General features: G+C 40.4%; 2 protein-coding genes across 4 annotated transcripts in view; both read left to right on the forward strand.

Annotated features, from left to right (window-relative positions):
- The window catches only part of Etfbkmt (electron transfer flavoprotein subunit beta lysine methyltransferase), a 50,783-nt gene extending 42,951 nt beyond the window's left edge, over window positions 1-7,832 (forward strand). For all 3 annotated transcript variants that reach the window (XR_015445357.1, XR_015445358.1, XR_015445359.1), the window contains one exon: window positions 1,448-7,832. The gene's annotated coding sequence lies outside the window, so the exon portion shown is untranslated. The remainder of the gene's footprint in view (window positions 1-1,447) is intronic.
- A 517-nt stretch (window positions 7,833-8,349) lies between these two features.
- LOC101724348 (sodium-dependent glucose transporter 1C-like) lies at window positions 8,350-25,221 on the forward strand. The gene is made up of 4 exons (XM_021252029.2): window positions 8,350-8,860; window positions 14,252-14,420; window positions 15,514-15,630; window positions 16,989-25,221. Exons 1-4 carry the CDS (start codon window positions 8,858-8,860, stop codon window positions 17,978-17,980), a joined length of 1,281 nt encoding a protein of 426 aa, XP_021107688.1. The 5' UTR covers window positions 8,350-8,857; the 3' UTR covers window positions 17,981-25,221.
- Window positions 25,222-25,289: the final 68 nt, after the last annotated feature.

The raw sequence follows: 25,289 nt of genomic DNA on the forward strand, positions 1-25,289 counted from the left end.
CCAGGAGGCTCTTTGTGAGGACATGAAAGCAAACCCCAAGGAGCTTTGATTGACCTTAACAGTAGAAGGAAAAGGTTCATTTTGATTTACAGAGAGGTTACCTACTTGAAATTAAACATTTAAAAAAGGAAAATATAACCTGATAGTAATATAAAAACAGAGTTACACTGCATCTGAAAGAGGCTCTAAGTTCTATAACAACTGTAAAATCTATTGAAAAAAGGACACAAATGGCCACAGTGGAAGAAAAAGGAAGAGGAGAAGGAGAAAGAGAGGGGGTGAGGAGAGGAAATGGAAAAAAAGCAGAAGAGGGAGAGAGAAGGGGAAGGGGAGGAGGGAAGCAGACAAATTCAAACAATGTCCACCCACACCTGTGCCATCTTAACCTATAAAGACTACAGCAAACCTGCCAAAGAGTGACTCAGGCACCATGGATTTAGGCTTTCCTGTGCCTTCAGTACCCACCTAGTTTTCCAGGTGTAAGATCACCCCTAAAAGCAAAATAGACATTCATTCATTTCTGCTTAAGACTATGGAGGATAAAGAACCACCACAGGGAAAGAGGAAAAACTAACTCCTGGCCCTTACACTATTTTATTTGTGAAAAGTATGATTTGTGTTTTCTTCTGAAGCATCAGAGACTGAAAAACTGCTTTGACTACAAAAAACAAACAAAAAATACAGTGACCCCTTACTTGGGCCTATTTTTATAAGCATTTTCCTAAAGAAGAAACAGGTTCAGAGAGGTTAACTGATTGCCATTCTGCCAAAAACCAAACCAACTGAACACACACACCAATTACTGTGCAGTTTCTATTCTCTTGTAGACCAGGATCGATTAATAAATGTCAAAGTGTTTATTGCTGAAATAAAAATGCTACAGTTTCTTCACCTAATCTTGTTACTCTGAATGTAAGGAGGATGAACAAACCAAGTGTTACACTAACCTACTAATAATGAAATTTCAGTCAGGCTCACTTCTGTGATTGTAGCTGCTCAAGAGGCCAAAGCAAGAGGATCACAAGTTTGAGGTCAGCTTGAGCAACTTAGCAAGACCATATTTCTAAATAAAATAGAAAATGAGCTGATGATGGAGCTCAGTGATAGAGAGGTCTTGGGTTCTATCTTCAGTACTGACCAAAACCAAAAACAAAAAACAAACAAAAACTAAAGCAAATCAAATTCCTCCCCAAACACTAATTTTTCCTCAGGTTTATGGTGTAGTTAGGATTTATTTTCCTACATAATACTAAGTGGGCCAGTGTCTTAGTCAATTTGGGCTAGTGAGACTGGATGGTATTAATGAGCCTTTATTTTCACAATTTTGGAGTTTAGAAATCTAATATTAGAGTCTTAGCAATAATTTCAGGTTGGAGGTTGTAATAAGTCTAAAAGGAATGTCGGGAGACTTGTCTTGAATCTGAATTTATGAATGCTTTCTTCTCAGGGTTGATGATCAGCCGTTCCAGGACATGGAGTCATGGCTGAAGACATGCAGACTGTCCTCAAAACTGCCACTACTTTTAGGTTTCCCTCTGCACATCAGTCTGTTCATGGTGAAAAACAGCAAGTGTCTTGCATGATTATCATTTTCACAAAGGTCACAACAAACCTTTGGACTTAGTATAGCAAAAAACATAGCCCAAACTGGCTTTCTAGGGAGTCCAGGTTTATGGCAAACTATCAAGTTTTGTTTTATATCAGAACAAGTTAGGTGACACTATCATTTTTTATCTTGGGGTGCAAAGTACTTTTTCTGGACTGTGATATGAGAAGTGATCAGTAATATTACTGCAGACAATGTGAAATTTTGCTTTGGTGCCCTCCAGAATCCACAAGCTCCAGGAAGTTTGGGGAACTAGGTTGTGGTTCACAAGGACACATGTGAGGACTGACTGGTACTTCTCTACTACTTTCCCCAGGAAGCATCATGGTTTGGGGATGTGTCTTAGTTATTTTTCTCTCACTGTTGAGACAAAATACTCAACACCCAAAGTTAAAAGGAGAAAGATTTATTTGGCTTACAGTTCATAGAGGCTTCAGTCCCTAATTGGCTGGCTCCGAGGCAGGGTGGCAGAGGGACAACAGCTCATGGCTGCTGAAGACAGCAAAAGCAAGAAGAGGACCTTAATGGTGTCTTTCTGTCCCTTTTATCTTATTCAGACTACTTAGGGCAGGCAGCACTCACATTCTTAATCCTCATGCCTTGGGGGCTACCATTGCACCATGAATCAATCACACACTCTAGCTTCAGCTACCTCTGAATAAGTCCCACCTAAGACTGCATGAGGCTCTGGGGGAACAACTAAACACAAAAAATAATGAGATGGTATTTTTCTATCATTCATTACAAAAACCATTTGGTCTCCCTTCTTTTGGAAACTTGACCAGATTCAGTTGAATGTCAAAAAAACGTTCAAATGTGGTGTGGTTGTCAAGAAGGTGACATCTGGAGTCTGCCTGGATTTGCATTCTCACTTTCTTTCCCTTTCTGCTTAACTGCTTAACTACTCATGAATGGTGTATTCATTCCACTAGACATCTTGGCATTGTTATCTTCATGGTCTCTAAAATATGCTTGAGAAGTTTTTGGAGTACTGGTTTGGTGGTCATCAATTTTTAGGGTGCCCTTTGTCATGAAAAGTTCTCATTTCTCTGCCAGTTTTGAGTTTTGCAGAGTATATTAACCTGACTTTGAAGTTATTTTCTTGTAGGACTTGAAATGGTTCAGTCTAAGCTCTCCTGGCCTTTAAGATTTGTGTTGAGAAGGTTTGGATTTACCTTTGTAAATGGTTTTTTTATTTTCTTTAAGACCTTTTAAGATTCTTTGTGTTGGACTTCTGGGATTTTGACTGTAATGTGTTATGGAGAAGTTCTTTTCTGATTATGTCTATTTGAGGTTTTATATGTCTTCCTTATCTGTATGTCAAATTCATTCCTCATGCTTGGAAAGTTTTCTGCTATTATTTCTTTAAACAGTATTTTATGCCATTTGAGCTATCTTCTGATTTTTCACTAATTCTAATCAATCTTAGATTAGTCTTCTTTGCATCATCTAGCAACTGTTTGATCCATTTTCCATATTCTCTTGTTGTTTTTATGATATCTTTTGATTATATGGTCATCTGCATTAGCCCTATTTTGTAGTTCTGATACTCCATCCTCACATTCTGATGCCCCTACTTTCAACAGAGTTTTTTATCTTCTGGATTTCTGTTTGATAACTTTTCATGGATTCTAATTCTTTGCTAAACTGGTCATGTTTTATTTAGCTCAGCTAGCTTTCTATTAGTGTCTTGCAAGCTCACTAATGATTTTGTATATTAAGTCTGTTATCTACTTAGTTATATCTTCTTTGAACTCACTGAGCAGCTTATGAACCTGCTTTTTTGTCTCTTTTATTGCTTCATATAATTCAGCTGTTTGGTTTTTGATTCCCCTCCACTGATGCCCCATCAGTCAGTTTGGGGGAGTTTGCAGATTTTGGAGGCATTTTGTTGCCTTTTTTTCTAATGTTTTGTGTGCGTGCGTGTGTGTGTGTGTGTGTGTGTGTGTGTGTGTGTGTGCTCTGAGGGTTGCAGGTCAATTACAATTACAGTGGAAAGACTTGTTACTAGTATGGAGACCTCTTTAGTTAGTGTTTGCTTTTCAGTGATGCACTCTGGGGATGGCTAACTATAGGCCTTTGCCTCTTTCCCAAGGACCAATTGTTGGGAGCATTTCTACATAAATTTTGGGGAAAAATCATTTCATAATTAAAGTATGACTATACTTGTCTAAGGCCCAGTGTTGCCTCACCAGAGAACTGGCTGTGGCATGGGAAAGGGTTTGCCTTGGGTCACAGCTGTGGCCTGAATGATCTGTGATTCTGTGGTGCTCAAAGGCAAGATAGCTGAAGACAGCCTGGTCCTTGAGAACCCAGTAGTAATACAAAAGAGAAAGATTTCACCTGGGGAGGGACAAGTTCCTTATCAGCCCAGCTCATCCCACCGAGGTGGTAATGCTCTCCTTTCTCTCCTCATCACCATGAGGTTTGCATCAGCACAGGATCAGACAGAATCACCACCACCCCCCAAGCCACCAATACTCCCTCCAATTATTGTGTGTACCCAATAAATAGTGGCTAGCTCCAAGAGGCTTTGTCTTTGCCCACTCTGAGGCACTGACCTCCCAGCCCCCCATACACTTTGAAATTACACAAGTCTCTATTGTCTTTTTTTCTTTAGCCCTCACTATCCCCCTTTCTAGGCAATCTACAGAAATTGGCCTCCAATAACCAACAACTCTGTGAATTTGGGGAGGGGAAGATGCAGTGTAATTGGCTTACAACCCAGTTTTCTTGTGTTAGTGAAGATCTCCCTCCCTAGGAGCTGGGATTAATTGTCCACACTGCTTTGTTCTTTTCTCCATGTTGTGCTGTTTCTCCAGTTTCTCTGTAGTGTCTAGGTTTCCTGCAGCTTTCTCCCACCCCCAATCCCCAGAGATCTACTTCTTTTTTCTTCATTGAGTTGGTTTTCCAGGTGTTTTGATTCCAGGTCAGGAAGCAGCTATATTTTGCTGCCAGTCTTTACTCTGCCATGATTAATCCCTCTCTAAGCTTCTTTTTTTTAACCTTCTTTTTCTCCTATCCAGAGTGCCCAGGTGTCATTTTTACCAAGTTTCAATTATCACAAGAACTTGGGATAAGGAACTGTGCACTGTTGGGTAAGGAGGAAAGTCCATGAATCAGATATATTGTAATAGTGATTCTTCCCTGCACACACTCATAACATGATCTGGGTGTTTTTTTATCACCTTGAACACTCAAGCAGCAACAAAGCAGCTATGAGTCCTATTTTATAGAAGATGATATATGCGTAGATGCTTTTCCTTTCAAAGTCCTATAGCTAATAAGGAAATGAGCTAGAGTTTATATTTAGAGTTTGCATGACTCCAAAGCCCATGCTCTTTTCACTAAGCTATTCTACCTCTGTACTGACAGTTGCTATTTATTAACTGGCCTCTTGGATAAGGTAGATAATTCAACACCTTCATTTACTGGGTTTTGTTTTGTTTTGTTTTGAGAGAGTCTTGCTGTATCTTCTAGGTTGGCTTTGAACTCACTACGTAGTCTAGGCTAGGCTGGCCTCAAACTTGTAGTGATCCTCCTATTTCAGTCTCCCAAGTGCTGGGATTAAAGATGTGCACCACCACACCCAGCCATTTACTGTTAATCTACAATAATTTGGCTTTGGTCCCCACCTGTCTGTAGAACTCCTCTACCTCTGGTGACAACTCTGGTTGCTGGACCTGGTAGACATTTTTAATCCTTGAATCTATGCAGTCATTTATGTATCAGTAATTTGAGTGACTCAATATGCCAGGCATTCTACTTATGCTGGGATATGTTGAAGATTGTTATGGCTTGTGTCTAGATGTCCCCCCAAAGCCTCATGTGGCCTTAGGTGGGGCTTTTTCAGAGGTGGCTCAATCTAGAGTGTAATTCATGGTGCAATGCTAGTCCCAAAGGCATTAGGATTAAGGGTGTGAGTGCTACCCACCCTAAGTAGTTTGAATACAGTAAAAGGGGCAGAAAGACACTGTTAAGGTCTCCTGTTGCTTTTGCTACCTCTAGTCTACCATGAACTGCTGCCCCTCTGCCATGTGCCACCCTAACTTGGACCAGCTGATTATGGGCTGAAACCTCTGCAAACTAAATAAATCTTTCCCCCTTTGACTTTGGGTATCAGGTATTTTGTCTCAGCAAAGAGAAAAGTAACTCAGACAGGGAGTAGAGTAGATATGATTTCTAACTCAGAGTTGTAGAGCTTGATGAGAACAACCAATAAATCCAAAAATATCAGCAAATTAGGAGCTCAATTTACCCATTCAGGCAGCATGAGGAAGTCTCTCTTTTAATCCTCTGAGGAAAGTAATTTAAAGGATCAATCTGCATTTGTTCTGGTTTCTAGTTTGGTTTTTTCCTAGTCTTCCTCTGCAAAAGAAAACAACTGCCGGGGCCAGGGATGTAGCTCAGTGACGCCATGCCTTCCTGGCAAACACAAAGCCCTGAGTTCAATTCCCATAACCAGAAAAAAAAAGAAAGAAGGAAGGAAAGAAAGAAGGAAAGAAAGAAAGAAAGAATCAAAAAAGCAACTTCTTGTGCTCAGCTAATCCAACACTCTATTTTACTGAATGTGATTTTTCCAACTATTAGATGTCTAAGAAAAGCCAACTAGATCTCTGTGTATGTGTGATAGAGGAGATTGAACACAGAGGCTTCACACCTCCACCCCTTTTCTTCTTTTCCATCCCTCCATATGGAATTAGCCAACTATTATTGGACAACTATGGGTTAACTAAGTAACTATGCTCTTTGTGAAATGCGCCTGAGTAACCATGGCAGCTTCTGTAATCTTGTCACCAAAAGAGCATAATGAACTCAGAAAGTCCTGCCAGAAATCTGTCATCACCCCTCCCCCTTGTGTAAATTCTGCTTGCTATATTCCCAGGAAACGCCAATGAAATTAAGCCCTGTAAATGTAAAAAGAGGTATTTGGAAAAAAACCCCAAAAACTTCTATTCAAAGCTCTCCAGACTGACAGGAGTCACCCACTGAGCCACTAGCATTAAAGCCAATTTGCTCCTTCTTCGTGTGTCAAAGTGTTCTGTATTCCCCAGATTCCTGCTGCAATATCACATTTGGAAAGTATATTTTTGTTAAGAAGCAAATGAAAACAAAGCTGGAACAGGATAAAGATTGGGCCTTTCTTTCTAGACATACAACTTTTCTCAGCAGCACACAGTCAATGCCCCACTCCACTTCTTTACAACACTGGAAGTATGTGCAGGAACTGATTGGTTTTTTGAACTACTGTTCTACTGCTCCTCTACAGGCACCAATTCCATGACCACCCTTGAGCAAGTTGTTCCTTATTCTGTCTTAATCCTCCCATTTTAAAAGGGGATTAAGGTAGAATTCAGAGTGTTACTCTGAGTATTAACTGAAATGTTACATGTGAAAGCTTATCCATGAGGTTCAAGAAATATTTGCTGAAAGGAAGAAGCATGACAGATGAATAAACATCATATCTGGCAGGAGCAAGGACAGAGATTTTAGAAAGTTATATAAAAGCAACACTTTCAAATCCTCTCCACTCCCTAGAAAACCTGGGAAACTAACTGAGGCTCTGTTTTACAATTCCTAGCCCATATTTCCTCATAAAGTTTAGCTGCATCTTATCTGTTTTTATGAAGTTTCTAAATCTTTTATATTTCCAGATGTTTTTGAGAACTGAAGTTAGCTCTGTGGTTCAAACCAAAGCCAGCTATTAAGTAGCCAAAGTACAGCAATTGAATATGTGACTATTTCCCTTTCAGACATTCTTTGTTCTCTTCTAGAAAGTGTATTTCTATAGTTTGATTATCTGTGAACTCTGTGAACTCATCTACCACACTCATGTCATCTGATGTTCCTTCAGTGTTGTAGCTGTTACTGTCAAGAGAGATGAGAAGCAGGTACAGAAGATGCCCGGCCCAACTCTGGTCTTTGACATGTATTCCTTTATGTCTTCTCACAAGCAATTCATTTATGATCAACTGTCTGTTTTCACCAGTAGCATTTTCAACTCTTTTAAGACTGCCAGCTGCAAAGATTGCATTATTTTGAGATCGCTCTAAATCCAGAAAAAATTATCTTCCCTTTCCTCTGTCTCTTGGAGAAGGCAAAGTAAAAAGAATTACGATGTGTTATGTATATGTACCAATTCCCCACGATTAAAAGTAAGCATTATGTACTGCAAACATGTACTAATAATTAAATTTTAATAAATAAAATCAATCCAGAAAATCTAGTGGTCTTGTATTTACACGAGGTGATTTCAGAACCAGAGATTTAAGATGTGCTAATCTTTAAAATGGAACATGGCTATTATTTCCTTCTGCAACAGTCCTCCCTGAAACTTGCAGTACACCCTGGCATTTGGTGCTCCTTGGAATCCTTGTTCCGGGTCAGCACTGGGTGGTGCTGCTATGCATTATTTCCAGACTCTCTTCGGCTAATATTTTCGGCTTACTTCCTACCGGGTGCTACTAATTTCCACCATCTCTGCAGCCAGGAGAGAAGACACAGCTGCTATGCTCCCCAAATGCCAAGTAACGACGGCCGGCCACTCTGCACTGTTGGCCTCAGTACTTCATAGCTAATCCTTTAGTTTCCTCAGGGTGCACCTGCTGATTCAGAGCCAGTTTGCCCCCCAGAGCCTGCCGGAGAGACCCCAGCTCGCGGCGGGCAGGGGGAACGCTGGAACCCGAGGTCTGGAATCTCAGGTCTGAACCCGCCCATTCGGAGCCTGCAGTTCCAGTTCGCCCCGCAGCTCGTCAGTCTCCGTGCAGCGCTTGCCCTACGGCGACTTTCAGTCTCCCAGGCAACCACGTCAACTTCCTGCAGAAGGTGCGGTCCTCATTGACTAGAGTCTCCATTTCCGCCAAGTAACAAGGGCCAGGAGTTTTGCGATGTGGAGCAAGTGTCCGCTGCTGGGCTCACCCGCGCATTCCAAAGTCCGACTTCCCCAAGTCAAGAATCTGGCAGCTCCCTGGGGGCAGGCACCACTGGGAGGGACCTGAGGGCCAGGAAGGATCCGGGCTCAGCACTCCACAGGCTCGGACGAAGAAAAGCTAGGGGCTGCAAGACCACCTCCCCGTCGCCGCCAAGCTGGAGCTGGAAGCGGAGTTCCGTGGGGCCGGGGCCCAGGCTGCTGCTCGGCGGCTCCTCCAGGCCGCGGCCCCGGAACCTGAGCCGGAGGCGGTGACGGTGCCCCGGACAGGGAGTGCGCTGCGCTGGTTCACCACAGCGGTCCTGTATGCCGCCTTCCTGGGGATGGTGAGAGCTGGGGCCACAACCCTCCCGGCCCCGAGAGGTTCTCTTCAGAGAAAGTGGCCTTCCCAGTCGGAGTCTCTTGGCCCCCTGCGCACTGTCACCTTGGGTCTTTAGCCAATCCGCTTGGGGCTCAGTTTCCTCATCTAACACGCGGGCATGGTTGTAACCATGGGGGACTACTGTCAAGCGGGAATTTGATTTGCCTAGTATGTTTTCCAATGCAGCAAACCTTCCTTCATGTCCTTGTTTCAATGGGGAGACAAGAAAGGGGTTGGCCAATTCTGTAGCTAGTGCACCACCGCATGCCAAGTTTACACAGAAAAGTGATTTTCTCGATTTTCTCCTTCCTAATGGCCTGACCAAATTCAGCCAACTACTTAATTTTGTAGTTAGGAAATTGATCCCAGGGGGAAAGTGACTTTTTGGAATCACACAGCTAGTTGAATCACACAGCCATGAACATCTCTTACTCTGCCCACAATCCTGTTTTAATCAAAACCACCGTTTTTAATGTTATCATTCTTGGGGCAAAGTGCAATACTAGAAGTGCTTTCTTCCAAACCCTTGGGCTGCCCCTCAATTCAGTATTTATGGAAATGTTCCTCTTATCACTGAATAATTGTGATCTTGGGGAGTTGGAAGGGTGAGTCCCTTGAGAAGAGTTACTTCTGGTCACTTAGCATCTCAGCCTGAGCCAGTTGTTTCTTAGTATTTTGATTAAGGGGAGTAGGGGTGACAAAGAAAGAAATCATAGCAGATGTTTAGTGCAGCCCTCAGTATGTGCCATGTCTTATAAGTTCTTTGAATGCATGAAGTAGTTTTGATTTGAGCCAGTATTCTGACTTTTCTGTGTATGTATTGTTTGCTGTGCCCCTGTACTCATTCTGGTCATTAGTCCTGACTGTCCCTGATGGACAAGGGGCACCCCCAGGCTTTGGAGCAGAACCATTCTATTAGAATCAATTATTCTTGAAATGTAGATATTTAGAAACATGTTTTACTGGCCCAAGGAATTTCCTCTCAAAGCCAACTGTAATGCTTAGTTCTTACTAATAACTAATAAAAGGTTAGAGAAGTTAATTTTAGCAGTTACTTTGGGCAAAGAAATTGCCCTGAGCTGCACCTGAGTTGATAAGTTTCCAAATGCTCCACCCAGGAATGTGGCAGGTAATATCTATAGACAATAAGAAAGTGACATACAGAAATAGCTTGATTGGTTACTGCACATTTGCTCTATGAGCATACTCTCAGATTGCAGTTTATTGACATGTTGAGGTTTCCCAAATATACAGACAGCTTTAGGCCATATTTAATGAAACATTTACCTGCTCTTGGTCAGACTGTCAATTCTGAGAGATTGACTGAGAAAGCTTGAGCACTAACAGCACTTTCTGTCACCGACATAACTGACTGTTTCAGTCAGTCTATGGAATTCACAATTGACAATAAGAGTTGGATAGGGTTTTGGGGGGTTTTTTGGTTTTTTTTGTTTTTGGTGCCAGGGATCGAACTCAGGTCCTTGCGCTTGTGCAGCAGGCGAGGAAACCACTGAGCTAAATCTCCAGCCCAAGAGTTGGATGCTTCAAGCTTTTGTTGACCACTTGATGACAAAGGATGGTTGCATAGAAACATTTATGACTTGAGGCACCGTATATCAGGAAGATTTTAGAATGGCTCTCAGGAGATATTACTTAGATCTTGCTATCAGTGATACCAAGAGACTAAAGTACACTCCTTAACGGATGTCTCTATGAACCAAACTGATCAAAATCAAACCATCCAAAGATTATGCAATATCTAAAGAGAATTCAACACTATGTGAGCCTGCTTGGTCCTAGTCTTTGGTTGGGGAATGATAGTAATGAAGAACCATAGTTATCTGTAAAATGGCCTGATCTTTTGTAGTTAGGCTGGTGACACAAGTCATAGGAACCAGGAGACCCACTAAACATAAAAGATTATATAAAACCTTGGAATACCCAGGCCTGCTAACCATCATTTAGAATTCCTGGAAAGTGTTAGCTGCTCCCAAGAACGCATGTGTTCCTTTTCCTTGAGAAATTTCCTTAATGGTTCCATGACAGTGTCTAGAGAAATAACAGTATTATCAACATTTTTTTCATTTTTATTTTTGGCTTAGGAGAATTACCCATATAAGTAATCCCTAGATCTTTTGCATGTCCAGTGTACTCTTTCAGACATCACTCATTGGTTTTCTGTATTTGGTGGTGATTATGTTATGAAATGCAGGATACTATTTCCAGACTTCCAACAAGTATAAAAAGCAAAGAGTGGTGATTTTTAGAATATCAAGGAAAGCTTTCAACTCTTTCTTTGGGGTTTCCAGGGAACTTAATGGGAATATAAAGTAACCTTGACAGTAGAGAAAGTTTTTCCTGATTTGGAGGCATTAGCCCACAAATCCTACAGTTGCTCTGGTTTCTTGCTACAAAATTAGCCTTTACTAATGCCATCCACACATTATGGTCCCATAGATTTTCCTATAAGGAAAGGGGAGGGATTCGTATAGCAAATAATACAGTAGTTAGAAAAGGAGAGAAGATAAGACTTTCACAATGGCAGAGAAGTCTTGATCCTTTTTCTTTGGAAAGTTTTCCACGTCTATGATGTCATCTGCTTCTGGAGAGAAACATCTCTGGTCAGCTTTACCCTAAGGACCCAACAAATGTAGTTTCAAGAGATTGGCAAGGTCCCTTTGAGATGTGAGGTGTAGATTTAACACAGTGCTTTTTTTGCCACAAAGAGAAGCCTGATATCATCCCTTCCAGGAGGGTCAAGGGCAGTCATTTTTCTGGTGGTGTTTCCAAAAGACCCACTCTGGAAGATCTGTATCCTGAAAGTTCTGGTTGTCATCAGTTGGTGGGATATGAAAGGCTTCTTTTGCCTAGTGAAAATATATTTTAGCATAATGCATTAAAGCCTTGCACTACTAAGTTTATTGAAGTGGGAGATATATGCAGTGCTATCACTGGGGGCTTCCAACAACTATTTCACAAGGAATAAATCTGTGTTCTTCAGTAGGAGTGAATCACATTGCCATTAATTATAGTACCTTGACTAAGGCAATCCAGTTGATTCACTTAGCTTTGTTTAATACACTGTTGTGCTTTAAATAAGGCAAATACATCATTTAACTTTTATAATTTGTGCAGTGAAACTATCACTGGTGATTGCTACAGGAATGCTCCATAATAAAACACATTTTTAATAACTACCACGAATGTTATAACATCAGGCTTTCTGCATGGGGAAACTTCCATAAAGCCAGAAAATAAGTATCAAAGATGGGAAGTGAATGATATACATCTGTAAGTATTGAAATGATCCAGGTACTAGAAGTGTAGCACTTGAGGTTTTTATTGTCCTGCCAGAATTATGAGTTTGATGAAAATTTTGCAGTTTCATAATACTAACCCTATCAATGTTTTTTCATAATTTTGATCATTTCATGATGAGTCATGGAGTGCAGACTTTTAAATAGTGAAAGATATAAAATTTAGCAAGGACAAGGCAAGCTATCCAAGCTCTACATGAGTTCAGACTTAGCAGTGGATTTAGGTCTTAAAAATCCATTTCATTTCTCTAGTTCAGGTGCATAGTATTGTTTGGTAAATAGGTGATATGATAAGCAGTGACGCTTGGATCGTTGTTATGGAGCTCATTCAAATTGTGCAGCTTAATTTCTGCATTGGTTGACTTGGCATCAAAATCTAGCCAAGTCATTTCCTTAGTATTTAATTCACTTTAGTTGTGCTTGAATTGAATTATACATTGGCTTGATATTTATGATCCAGTCCATTTCTTTACTGAAGTTTGAGAATTCATACCTGGTCCAGTGCAGTGTTCTTAAAATTATCAGAAACCTGTACTTGAAAGTCTTTTCCATGAATGTCCTTGAACACCAATTGGTAGTTGCTCAGAAAAGTATCAGATTAAGCAGTTAATTGACTGAAAATGACAGTATTTTAAGTGGTCTTTCTTAATGATATGAGAAATCATTACAACCATGATACAATTTCCCAGAAAATGTGGTTATTTCTGAGGCAAACATTTTTTAAGTTAATAACTTAGCATTATGACTGATGGTGTTATACAAGGAGTGCATTACATACCATTTTAAACACATACTAATAGCACATTCACACAAATACAACTGAAAGAAATTTTGGCATTGCTTATTGTTTGACAAAGCTTGCAATTGAATACATCAAATATGTCCCATTTGTTTAATACCTCGTTTTTGGAAAAAGAGATTTCCTTTTCAAAAGACCTGTATAGGGGCTGAGGATTTAGCTCAGTGGCACTGCATCTGCCTCACAAGTACAAGGCCCTGAGTTCAATTCCCTGTACAAAAAAAAAAGACCAGTATAGGAAATCCCAAAATTAATTCAAGGTCATGAAAAGATTTAATTTAGAATTTGATTTTGAAATGCTCCCCAAAGCATCAAGTGTTTAAAACAAACACAACAAGATCACAGGTCAGTATATATATATTAGTCATTCTAAAATGATATTAACAGTTCAAAGGCAAATAACAAAAATTATGTCATTGGTGAATAACTTTAGCTCTTTTACTAGAGAGAACTCAGTTTCCTTAGTGATCACAAACCTAATAAAGATAAAATAAAGTACAGGAAATTATCTTGCCAAAGCACAAACCCATTGAGTCCTACACCAGTTATCTCACATGTGAGATAATCCTGCACAATTTTCTATGAAGGGTTGGCCAGTACTCCAACTTAGTAGAGATGTTTTACAATTCAATTTGGCAATGTCATAAACAGCCAGAAAAATATCACTTCTAGTACCTGCTGGATCATTTGAACACTTACAAATGGGAATTACTCACTTGCCACCTTCCATGCCTATTTTCTGGTTCTATAGATGTTTTCTCATATAGAAAAGGTGATACTGCAACAGTAGCTATGGCTACTTAAAATGTGTTTTATTATGGGGCATTCCTGTAGCACTCTCCAGTGATAGTGGCACTAGTTTCTCTGTACAAGTTGTAAAACATGAACGAGTGAAGGTGTAGAGAATCTACCCAGCAAGTGAACAGGCAGACAGAAAAAAGAAGTTACATACAAAAATAGCCTGATTAGTTGCATCTTAGTGCTTACCTTATAGGAAACAACATGCAACCAAAAGCCACAATAATCAAATAATTTTTTAAAAAATTGAGAGTTTTGAAAGAAAAGCAGTGAGCCTATGGCTCCAATAATACTTGTATTGTCATTGTACATTTTTTCCTTACTGGGGGCCTTAAAGTAATTTTCTGCATTTCATTGTAACCCACTCCCCACATTTTTGTAGTGGACATAAATTAGATGTCTATTATTTTGTTTGTAAATAAAAGCTCTTTTTAAATTTCAGGGAATGACTGTTGCTATACTGGGACCTACGTTTCAAGATTTGGCAAGAAATGTGAACCAAAATATGAGCAGTCTTTCTCAAATATTTGTGGGTCGTGCTTTGGGATATTTGGGTGGCTCTGTGATTGGTGGAATTCTTTTTGATTGTATAAGTCACTTTTTACTTTTGGGTAAGTAAACACCAATTTCACTTCGTTGACTTTCAGTGAGTTTTCCCCTTGGCTGTAAATAGGAAAAACATCAGCCTGCTGAAATGAGAAGTGTTAGGTGTCCTCCATGAAGCACGGCTTCCCTGCTGTCTCTCACCTTGGCAGTGAGAGGGAATCTGTGCTGGGCCCTCTGGAAACCAGTCCAGGGTCACACACTGGGTGTACAAAAGTCTGCTTATGAGGGTGGAAGGCAGATCTCTTGGGGTCACAGAGATCAGAATTAGGACCTGGAAACCACCCCAGCTCCATGGCCTCTGGATTAAACAAGAAGGGTCCAGGATGGTGAGGGACCAAAGAGGGCTCCATTTTTATCCCTGCAGTCCTGTACCAGTGATGACCCAAGGCAACCCTATATCCCCCAGACATCAAAGGCAAAGCTTTTAACATATATTTATTGAATAAAATAAAGAAAATTTAAGTTCATGGATTAACATGATAAAGTCCTTTCAAAGCAATGAGAAAATTTTATTCCTGATGAATAATTAATGTCTTGTTTCCATTGTGAGCTGCATATATACTTTTTTTACTGTGTTGGGGATTGAACCCAAAGCTTCATACATGCTACTTAAGCATTCTACAATTGAGTTACATTCCCAGTCCAACAATATATGTCTATATATCCCTCAATATTTCCCAAACTAATTCATTTAAAGTTTTACTACAAAATACCATACCAATTATATTCTTTTTTGTCTTTTTACATTGATGACTCATATCTAAAATTCCCTTAAGAGGCTGTACATGTGAAATATTTAAGTAAATAATTTTTGCCCTCTGTCTTTTGCTGTAAAACTTTTCTTCATGATATAATTTAGTTTGATTAGTAGCAGTGCTCGAATCATTTTCATGTCATAGTAATTCATATTTATAGTCCATAAAACCTATAGAAGATTTAGATGAAATAACCACTTGTAGAATCTGCAATTCTCATCTCAAGATAACTTGGTTTTAATTTGGGCTTATTTTATATTCTTAGAAGTTTTTATTTTAACTTGACGCATGACTCTGCATGAATACTATTTGATAGAGTTGAGTTTATTACCTTTCTTTCCAGGGGTGTCACTATTGGCTACCACACTTGGTCTTTATCTCATTCCCTTTTGCAAGAGAGCAGTATTACTGAATGTCATGATGTCTGTCTTTGGTGTTTCATTTGGCACTATGGATACAGGTAAGTGAATCTCTCCAGTGTCATCTCTGGAATTGGGACACTACTGCTATGAAAAGTGGAACACAATGTGTCAAATTGTCATTTCCAATGCTCTTGAAAAGACACAGACTTACTGAGTTGGTAATAGTGTCACCTCATCAGAGCACCCCTCCTAATAGCTCCTCTTTTGTCAGTTAGGCACTGAATTTGAGTAGACAGCTACAAAGTGTAGTTAAAAGATTGTGTCATGGGAAATTATTAGTATACAATATCCGAACAGGGAAGGACTCCCTCTGGTTCATAATTACAGTACAGTGAACAGACTTTCATTTCAGGAGAGAATTTTATCATTGTAATGTACAAAGAATTGATAGTTTAATAAATAGGAAACATTTTTTGGTTGTAAAAGCATAGAAACAGCCCTCCAATTTAAAATATACCCTAGTTATTAAGCTAAAGGAAATGCTGTGTGCACTACTTTCCTTTCTTTCCTTTTCTGTTCTTTTATCACTCAAAAGTTCCTGCTCTATTGCAGAAGAATTTCCATTATCATCTCTTTGGACACCTGCTTAATAACATAGGAATATTGGCTTACTGCCAAACCCACATTCCTAGTCTCTCTTCCATGCTCTAAAGTTGGTTGACAGGCTATAGAAATGTTTTATATTTCCGGCTCATTTTGGTGGTAAATATACAGTAAGGAACTACATGTTTCTCTGAAAATATCTGATTTTTTTAAAAACCCAAACATCTAAACATCTGGGGGAGGGGGGTGTTAGACAATGTAAATGCGGATGCTAAAAGGTGTCCTTAAATGGGCACAGCAGAGTCCTGAAGTATTCAGGTTCCTACATGTGTGTTTTGTATGAATCTATGTCTATGCATCTGTGTATCTATGTGTATATTTATATTTACAAAATGTGCTTGAAGTGACTACCAATTCCAACTACAGAAACCATTGGAAATTTGGCCAATATATGATGATAAAAGTTTGCCTCAAAATATATTTGAAAGATTTACAAATAAGTAGGTCTATAAATATTACTCTCTAGTCTGTTATTCATACTGTTTTGTAAAAAGCCTTGGCTGCTGTGTGTGTTTGTTAGAGGCAGTGGTTTGCCACTTGCAGACTTCAATGTATGTACCATATATGAGATGTTATAATACATAGTTCTCTGATGACAGTGAGTTAGAATTCCTTATACACAGAACTGAATAGGTGTAATGTTTGATAATTAAGAACATCACAAAACTGCTTCATGTAATACAGACTCATCTTCCTCTAATAGTAATAAACTTTTAAATTTTTATTTATTTATTTATTTTTTACTAAGCTACTGTGTATAGCTTAAATTGTTTCCTGCATTTTTCATTGGTAGGTGTGAATGTCCTTATCTTGGCTCTATGGGGGGACAAAGGAGCCCCACATATGCAGGCCCTGCACTTCAGTTTTGCCTTGGGTGCCTTTTTGGCTCCTCTTCTGGCAAAATTGGCCTTGGGAACAACACTGTCCACGGAAAACCACACAGAGCCTGACCTTCACCCTCCAGCCCTCAGCCAATCACCTGAAGCAAACCCAGGCCCTCTGTTTGCAGCACCTGATGACTTGAACTTACTGTGGGCTTATGCTTCTGTCGGCATGTACATTTTTGTAGTTTCTGTCTTCCTGTTTGCTCTGTTTTTTAAGACACAGTCAAAGCATGAAAACCCAACAGCATCTGCTCAGGTATCTCGAAGAGCTAAATATCACAAGGCCCTGCTCTGTCTCCTTTTTATGTTCTTCTTTTTTTATGTTGGAGCTGAGATAACCTACGGCTCTTACATTTTCTCATTTGCAACCACCCATGTTGGCATGGAAGAAAGTGAAGCAGCTGGGTTGAACTCCATCTTCTGGGGGACCTTTGCAGCCTGCAGGGGCCTAGCAATCTTCTTTGCTACATGTTTACAGCCTGGAACCATGATTGTGTTGAGCAACATTGGCAGCCTGGTCTCATCTTTATTTCTGGTGCTTTTTAACAAGAGCCCACTTTGTCTCTGGATAGCAACTTCAGTGTATGGGGCCTCAATGGCCACCACCTTTCCCAGTGGTATTTCTTGGCTTGAGCAGTACACAAACATAAGTGGGAAATCTGCAGCTTTTTTTGTCATTGGTGGTGCTCTTGGAGAAATGGCTATTCCTGCAGTAATTGGAATTCTTCAAGGACATTACCCAGGTTTGCCAGTAGTTCTGTACACCTGTTTGGGGTCAGCAATATTCACTACTATATTGTTTCCTGTGATGTATAAATTAGCCACCTTGCCTCTGGATCTTCAGCAGAAAGAAAACAGATGTGAAGACCAGAAAGGTTTGCCCTCTAGTTCTGAGCTATAAGGAAGAGAATGAAGGGAAAGATGTAGAAGAATAAAATGAGATGGATTTGAAGTGATTGAAGAAAATTATACAGTTAGGCTTTCTTTAACACAGACTTGTAGAAATATTTTGGTGGAGCCTATAGCTGAAGTATTCAGCAGTTCATCTCAGATTTGATGAAATTTGAGTCTTCTCTAGTTATTACTGGTAATTTCCCTGTGAATCACCTTGTCAGAAACCGGGACACAATGTACTACTTTCTGATTTCATTGATTAATTGCCATTTCTAAGAAGCCATTCAGAGCTGAGGATTTAGTAGATTTTCAGCATACTCCGAGGATCAGATTTCTAGATGAAATACAGATTGCTTCCACTTTTCCACTATCATGCAAAATATGTGAACATAAGTATACAAATAACTTTTCTATACTGTTTTCAATTCTTTTGGAGTATATGCACATAAGCATGTCATGTGATAAATCTTTAATGTATTTTTATTATCCAACTTTATTATTGTGAGTTAGTCCTAGTTTATCCATAACATACCAACTATAGGAAAAGGCTAGAGAAGCACATTGTTTTTAAAAATATTGTTTCAAACTAGGTAGGCATATGGCCCTTTACAGCTTACTCAGTATCACCCACACAATGAGGAAATGAACTCAAAGATAGCTTATATCAGGCATCTACCTCAGACTTTTCTTACTTCTGCTTCTAGTTTTTGGTCTGTGATAGGTCTCCCACTACCTCAGCAGCTATTATGTATAGTAGCTGCCCTCTTCCTATGGTGCCTTGCCCCTTCCCCTGTGTGACGTCATGCCAAGATGGCTGCTCCCACCAAAGAACAAACCCTTCTTCCCAGCATGCCCCTGGTCCCACCTAGAGAGTAACCTAATACTCGCTCACCTCCTACCACCTAGTAATGTCACCAGCTCCTCCACTCCCTGATCACTACCTCACTCAACCCCGCCTCAGCCCCTACAAACCCCACCCCTGTCTCTATAAAAGACTCTCCCTGCCCCAGCCATGTTGCTTTTGTCTCTCCTTTGTTCAGAGACAGCCCAGCAGATCTATTCCCCTAATAAAGGCTTGCTGTGGCCTGGTCTGGTCATGGTCTTCAGCCCTTTTACCTGAGAGTCTGTATTTTAGCAAGTGTTTAAGATTTACCTGTGCTACCACTGCACTCTAAGTATTAATGATGTCCTTTTCTTTGAAGTACAGTACCAAAATATCATTATTATGTTTTGGGGCTTTGATCCCAATTTTGGGCTAAATTAATAGTTCACTGTCTTGTCTTCCTTTGTTTACAAAGCTAGAGGGCATGCCTTGGAATGTCTGATTTAGGTCCTCTGCCTCAGAAGTAGATGGTATATGGTCAGGGAACCTGGAGCTTGGCTAGTCTATAGCTCTCCTGGCATCTCTGCTCCTCTATGTGACTCTTCTGCCTTCCTAACCCTCCTAGAAGGAATTCTAGAAGGAATCTGTGTGACCCAAGTAGATTCTATTGCCCTATTGGGCCTAGTGCAAGGAGTTGTATCAGCATATGGGTGGGTTTGACTTGGCTTGATTCTGTTGCTCTCTTCCAGGTTTGGCCACCTCTGCCCCAACTGCCCCAACTGATAGGGTGATGGGGAGATTTAAAATCCAAAGGGAACTTCCACTGTCATCTCTATACAAGGACAGTACTAGACTTAGTGAATACTGCTAATGGGTGCTGAATTGGAACGGCAGGCACTGAGACTGACAGCATAGGATGCTCTTTGCAACTGGAATAGCAAAACAAACTCCCAGAAAATTATAGACTTTTTGCAGAGTCTAGTAAACTTGTTAGTGAACTGCTTTTCAAGCGGTGTAAGTCTCATCCTATTAGGGTAGAATTTATACTTGAATCAGCTATTTGCAGAGATGCTAGTACAATCCTAAACTCTGTGTACTAGAAAGTATCTCAGTCCATGCATTTCAGTCATTTAACATATGTTTACTGACCATTTATCATGTTCACCAATCAGTGCCCAGGAATAAAACAGGACAGGTGAGATCCTTCATTTCACAGTGCTCATGTTTTACACTTTCAAGTAAGATTTGCTAGCCACCATTCTATTTGCTGAAGACCTAGTGGAGCATTTTGTAATCATTTCTATGTAGTGCCAGCAAAGTAAAGGAGCTGAGCTCTCTTGGTCCCTTGATGTGTGTTTGTGTATGCATATTTCCAGATGTCTTTGGTGACTTCTTTAACTTATACAGTAATTTGATGATAATAATAATTAGCCTTGTGCCAATAAGGTTAATATGGCTAAAGCCTGCCAAAGAAGCCTACAGCAATGGAGTCTGACACGAGTGTTAGGATTTTCTCATAACAGCCAGTGGGCACATTTTGTGGTTGATCTGGATCTTGGGTTACAGCTCCCAACATCGAGGTGTGGGGCTGTGTGATTCAAAAGTTAATTACTCCCCTAGGTTCTGTTGTAAATTTGGTGGTTGGAGTGTGTTTGCCTCGGGACAATGGACAATCAGTAATAGGGCGAGATTACTCAGCCATCTGTTTGCCCTAAAACCAAATGTCCCGGGGCCCAGTATCTATAGGACAATCTGTAAATGTGCTGACTATCCACACAGGGTGGTCGTGACTATTAGTCAGGATGTCTGCTGACCATCAGCATGTGACAGTGAGCCACTAACCTTTGTTCGTTTCTTTCTGTAAATCTACATGTTAACCCCCCCCCCTCAACCCCCTATAAAACAGCCTCGGACTCTGAGCCAGTGGCCTCTCTGAGCTATTTTGCTTCGGGAGTGACGTCTGGCCAGACTAATAAAGGTCTGTTTTCCCAACATGGCCTGTGTGTTCCTTCCCGGGTGGTCCTCGCCATAGTCAGCTCCTTGGAGCATTTGGTAAGGCCTTGGTCTTACATTCTGGAGGCACTGCTGGGATCCCCGGGTGTGCTCCACTTCAGCTCCTTGGAGCATTTGGTAAGGCCCTTGGCCTTACATTCTGGAGGCACCGCTGGGATCCCTGGGTGTGCTTCACTATAGTCAGCTTCTCGGAGCATTTGGTAAGGCCCTTGGTCTTACAGAGGGTAACTGAGCAGGTTCTCAGCTCTCAGCTCTTTCCCTAATCGCTTCCAGAAGACTGAGGTCTAACACCCTTTGGGCCTTTACCTGGTTGAAATATGACTCAGAGACACAAGTATTTCAGAAAGGAAAAGTTTACCTGCAAGGACAACAAGAGAAAGCCTATCTTGCCAAGTGAGAAAATATAATGTTCAAAGGAAAAAAAATTTAAAACTGCTAAGATTTCTGAGTTTGCATTAGTCTGTACATGATGGAAAGACAGCAAGTGCCTCACGTGATCATCATCTTCACAAAGGTCACAACAAATGTCACATGTAGTTCAGCAAAAATCATGGCCAAAATTGCTTTTGCTAGGGAGCCAAGTTGTTTTTTTTTTAAGAGTAGGAAAAATGTACTGGGAGAAAGAAAGCTTCTGTCTAAGAGAGACAGAAGGAGGACTAGAAAGTGGCTTGCCTGCCCACCCCACTTTCAAAGATGTTTTATACAGCAAAGCCATGTGGTGAGGCAGGTACAAAGTGGGACAAAACTGTAAGACCCAGTGGAAATTTACAAGGTGGGCATGAGGTGGAACAAAACCATGATCAGCCAATAAGATTACAAGTACAGTCACCCAGTTAATACTGATTAAATGGGGGTCAAATGGGGAAGCAAGTCACATAGCAAGCATACAAGGATTTTCAGTAAGGGTGGGTCAGGGATATTTCCTGGAAAGGCTGAGTTAAGACCTTGGCCCCCCACCCAGGTGGGTGACACCTATTTAGAATATCAATCACTGCTATTCATCCTACATGGGTGTGGTAGTTTCTCTCCTTTTATAATTTTGGCCTTCAGTGAATGTGTCTTCACTGGGGAGCCAAATTTTATGGGAAATGTTCAAGGTTTTTTAGATCACAATCAGTTAGATAAGCCTATAATTTTTGTTTTATCTTGGGGTGCAAAGTGCTTTGTTCCTGTGATATAGGAAGTACGTAGTGATATTGCAGCAGGGCAAAGTGACATTTTGATTCCACAGAATCCATAAGGTACAGGAGAAAGATGGACACAATGCAGAAAGTTGATTGTAAGATACATTCTTGTTTCATTTAGGTGATAAGCCTTTGCCTGTGTGTGGGTGAGTGTGTGTGTGTGTGTGTGTGTGTGTGTGTGTGTGTGTGTGTTTTAAACTCTGGCTGCTCTTAAAATCACATGACAGTGTTTTAAAACTACCCAGGCCTGGTCATTTTACTTCAATACCAATTAAATTGGTTTGCAGGGAAGTGTAAGTATTGACATTTTAAAAGTTATCCAGGTTTAAGTGCAATTCTCAGCCCACGCTGAAAGTCATTGCCTCTGACGATGAAAAAATTGGACCTTTTGGTGGTCAGAGGGATTTTTTAGGCTATTGGCAGCTTGGTTAAGTCCTGCTGCTTCTTAAGTGATTTGTACTCTTTGTATCTTCTCTGAAGGAGAAGCCAAGAGGAAGAGGTCTCCTGTTTTCTGTTACATCCACTGATGCTTGGCTGAAGAAAGTGGATAATCAACACTGTTGTTGATTACAAATCCTGCCAAATACACCAGGCCCAGCCTTCTACATAGCTTCTCACTAAACAGTTTTGATTTTTTTTTTTTTTTTTTTGGTACCGGAGATCGAACTCGGGTCCTTGCGCTTGCGCAGCAGGCGGTGAAACCACTGAGCTAAATGCCCAGCCCAACAGTTTTGATTTTTAAAAACAGGAGTACCCTTGTAGATTTATTACAGCTGAATATAAGTGTATCCACTGTTTACATGGCTTGTACAAGTGCCTGTTTGAATAAAATATCTAAATAAACTGATAATGGTTAAGGTAAGATTTTTGTGCCATCAGTAGTTTCTTTGATGTTTAAAAATGAGCTTGCAATCTGTCCTTCAGAAATTAGGCAAGAATATTTTCAGATTTTAAATTTTAGTGTGCCCATATTTTTGTGATGGGTTCCTAAAATGGGAGTTTTTTCCCACAATTGTTTTGGAAAAGACATCTAACAGGTCTGGGGATTTAGCTCAGTGGTTCTGCCGTCTCCCTTGCAAGCGTAAGGTCCTGAGTTTGATCTCTGGTACCCCACCCCCCAAAAAATGACATCTAATATCTTTGGCCTTGCAGCTTCTCTCAAGTTTGTGATCTAATTTCTAAACTTACCAGTCTCTTGATGAAGTTATTTCTAGCTGATATCTTAGTAAGTATATTATTTAGTAATAATTTCCTAATGGAAGTAATTACAGATGTTTCTATTTCAGAGTGCAAAGGAGATTTTCCAAGTGGTACATCATGTAGATATGGGACCCTTTTCCTTATTCCCCTTCTCCACAAGGCCCAGGAACTGAATGAAAGCCTTTCATCAGTGACCATGGGCCTGTTTCTCGAATTTGTAAAAGCAGAATAGTGATAATTTGGGATTAATGTGTACATCTTTTCCCTCCCTACTCCTCTTTACACCTTATGTCTTGGGGAAAAGTTTTGCTATTTTGTTTAGTTGGGGTTTTTGGTGGTATTAGGGATTGTGCTCAGGGTCTCTTGCCTTCTAGACAAGGAACTATCACTAAGCTACATCCCCATCCTTTAAAAAAATTTTTATTTAGGACAGAGTCTCACTAAATTGTTCAGGCTAGCCTTAAAGTTGCAATCCGCCTGTCTAAACCTCCTGAGGAGCTGGGATTACAGGTATGTAATCCATACCTGGCTGTGAAAAGACACTATTAAAATGTGGTTAAATTGAAGCTGAGAGAAACTGATCACACATTCCTTGACTTATCTTAACACTGTTATAATAAATGAAATTCTAGGTGTCCTTGGCAGCTACCATATCTGCTTTGAGTGCCCTGTGCACTCTGCCCAGGGCAGGGAGCCTTCTTTGCCTTTGCTTCATGCTCTGGTCTCTGGGAAAAGCTTGGCCTTTCTTGACAGATCCTGTTAGAAAGCTGTAGCTCTAAGCAGGGATAGAGAGGACTTCAAACTCCTAACTATAACAGTATTGGATAGACAAGCCTCTTCAATCTTCCCACAAGAAAGCAGGAGACACTTGTATTTCACCTTCATGGATTTGGTTGAGCACGGGGTGGATTTGTGGCCATGTTCTGATTATACTACTCATTGCAAGAGGCTCCATGGTCTCAGGAGGATGGAACACTACACTGAGATTCACAAGGATAGACCTGAGGACTGGCTGGGCCCCTGGAATGGTGTTTTTGTGGTTGTTCACTACAACTGCCATATTTTTAATGAAAGTAAACTTTTTAAATGTAATTAAGATACAATTCTTAAGCTTCCTTTTACCAATATTTTTTACCTCCCCAATGTGCCTAATTATCATGCTATATATATCAAGTTGAAGTCATCATTGGAGCCTGAAAACAGGAACTGTCCAGTTAAGTAGGAGGAAGGTCCATAAAAATATATGTGAGCTAGAATCAGTATGTTAGAATACTCTTCCTGCACACACTTGGAACACAGTCTGGATGTTTTTCACCAACTCCTTGAATCCACAAGCATCTTAATGAGGCAGATGGTATTAGTACTATTTTATACATGAAGATATATGCTTGGGTACTTTTTTTACCTCAGTCTTACAGTCAGGAGAAATGGAGCAAAAATTCACATTTAAACTGTATGACTCCAAAGCCCATCCTCTTTCACTAAGCTACTCTACCCCTTTATTGACTGTTGCAATATGTACAGTGACCTTTTCCCTTTCTTACACTTGGCCGGCTGAAATCTGGCTTCAGTTTCCACCCGTTTCAGAACTGCTAATAGCTCCAGTGACAATTCTGGTTGCCAGTCCCCAGGGAAATTTTTAAACCTTTAATTTATGCAGTCATTTACGTATCAATAACTGGACTGAGTGCATAGGCCACACCTTGCCCTGGTGCTGGGATATCTTGGGAAGCAAATCAAACATGATCTCTGACCTCCTGATTGTAGAGCCCGATGGACCAATCACAGTAGGCCAATCAGTAGGAGCCCAGTTCATCTGAGCAAGCAAGGCCTCTAAACCAGATTTAAAAGGCAACACTAAAAGAACTAATTTGTTTTTTGTTTCTTTGGATTCTTTGTTCATCCTCTGCTCCCGCATAAAGCCAACCACTTCTATGCACCTCATCCAAACTCCCAGTCTGTATTACAAAGCCAGTTCGATCTTTAAATTTGTTGTAATTTAACCTCTTCACAGACAGGAAGCCTGATTTTAGAAATATATAACGAAATAAAACTGGCAGGACTTGGTGATAAAACTGCAGAGACTGAAGGACATC

This window comes from Heterocephalus glaber, unplaced genomic scaffold (assembly GCF_053883595.1).
Source record: "Heterocephalus glaber isolate CG9 unplaced genomic scaffold, H.glaber_assembly_v1.0 deba00001610, whole genome shotgun sequence".
NCBI lineage: Eukaryota > Metazoa > Chordata > Mammalia > Rodentia > Bathyergidae > Heterocephalus > Heterocephalus glaber.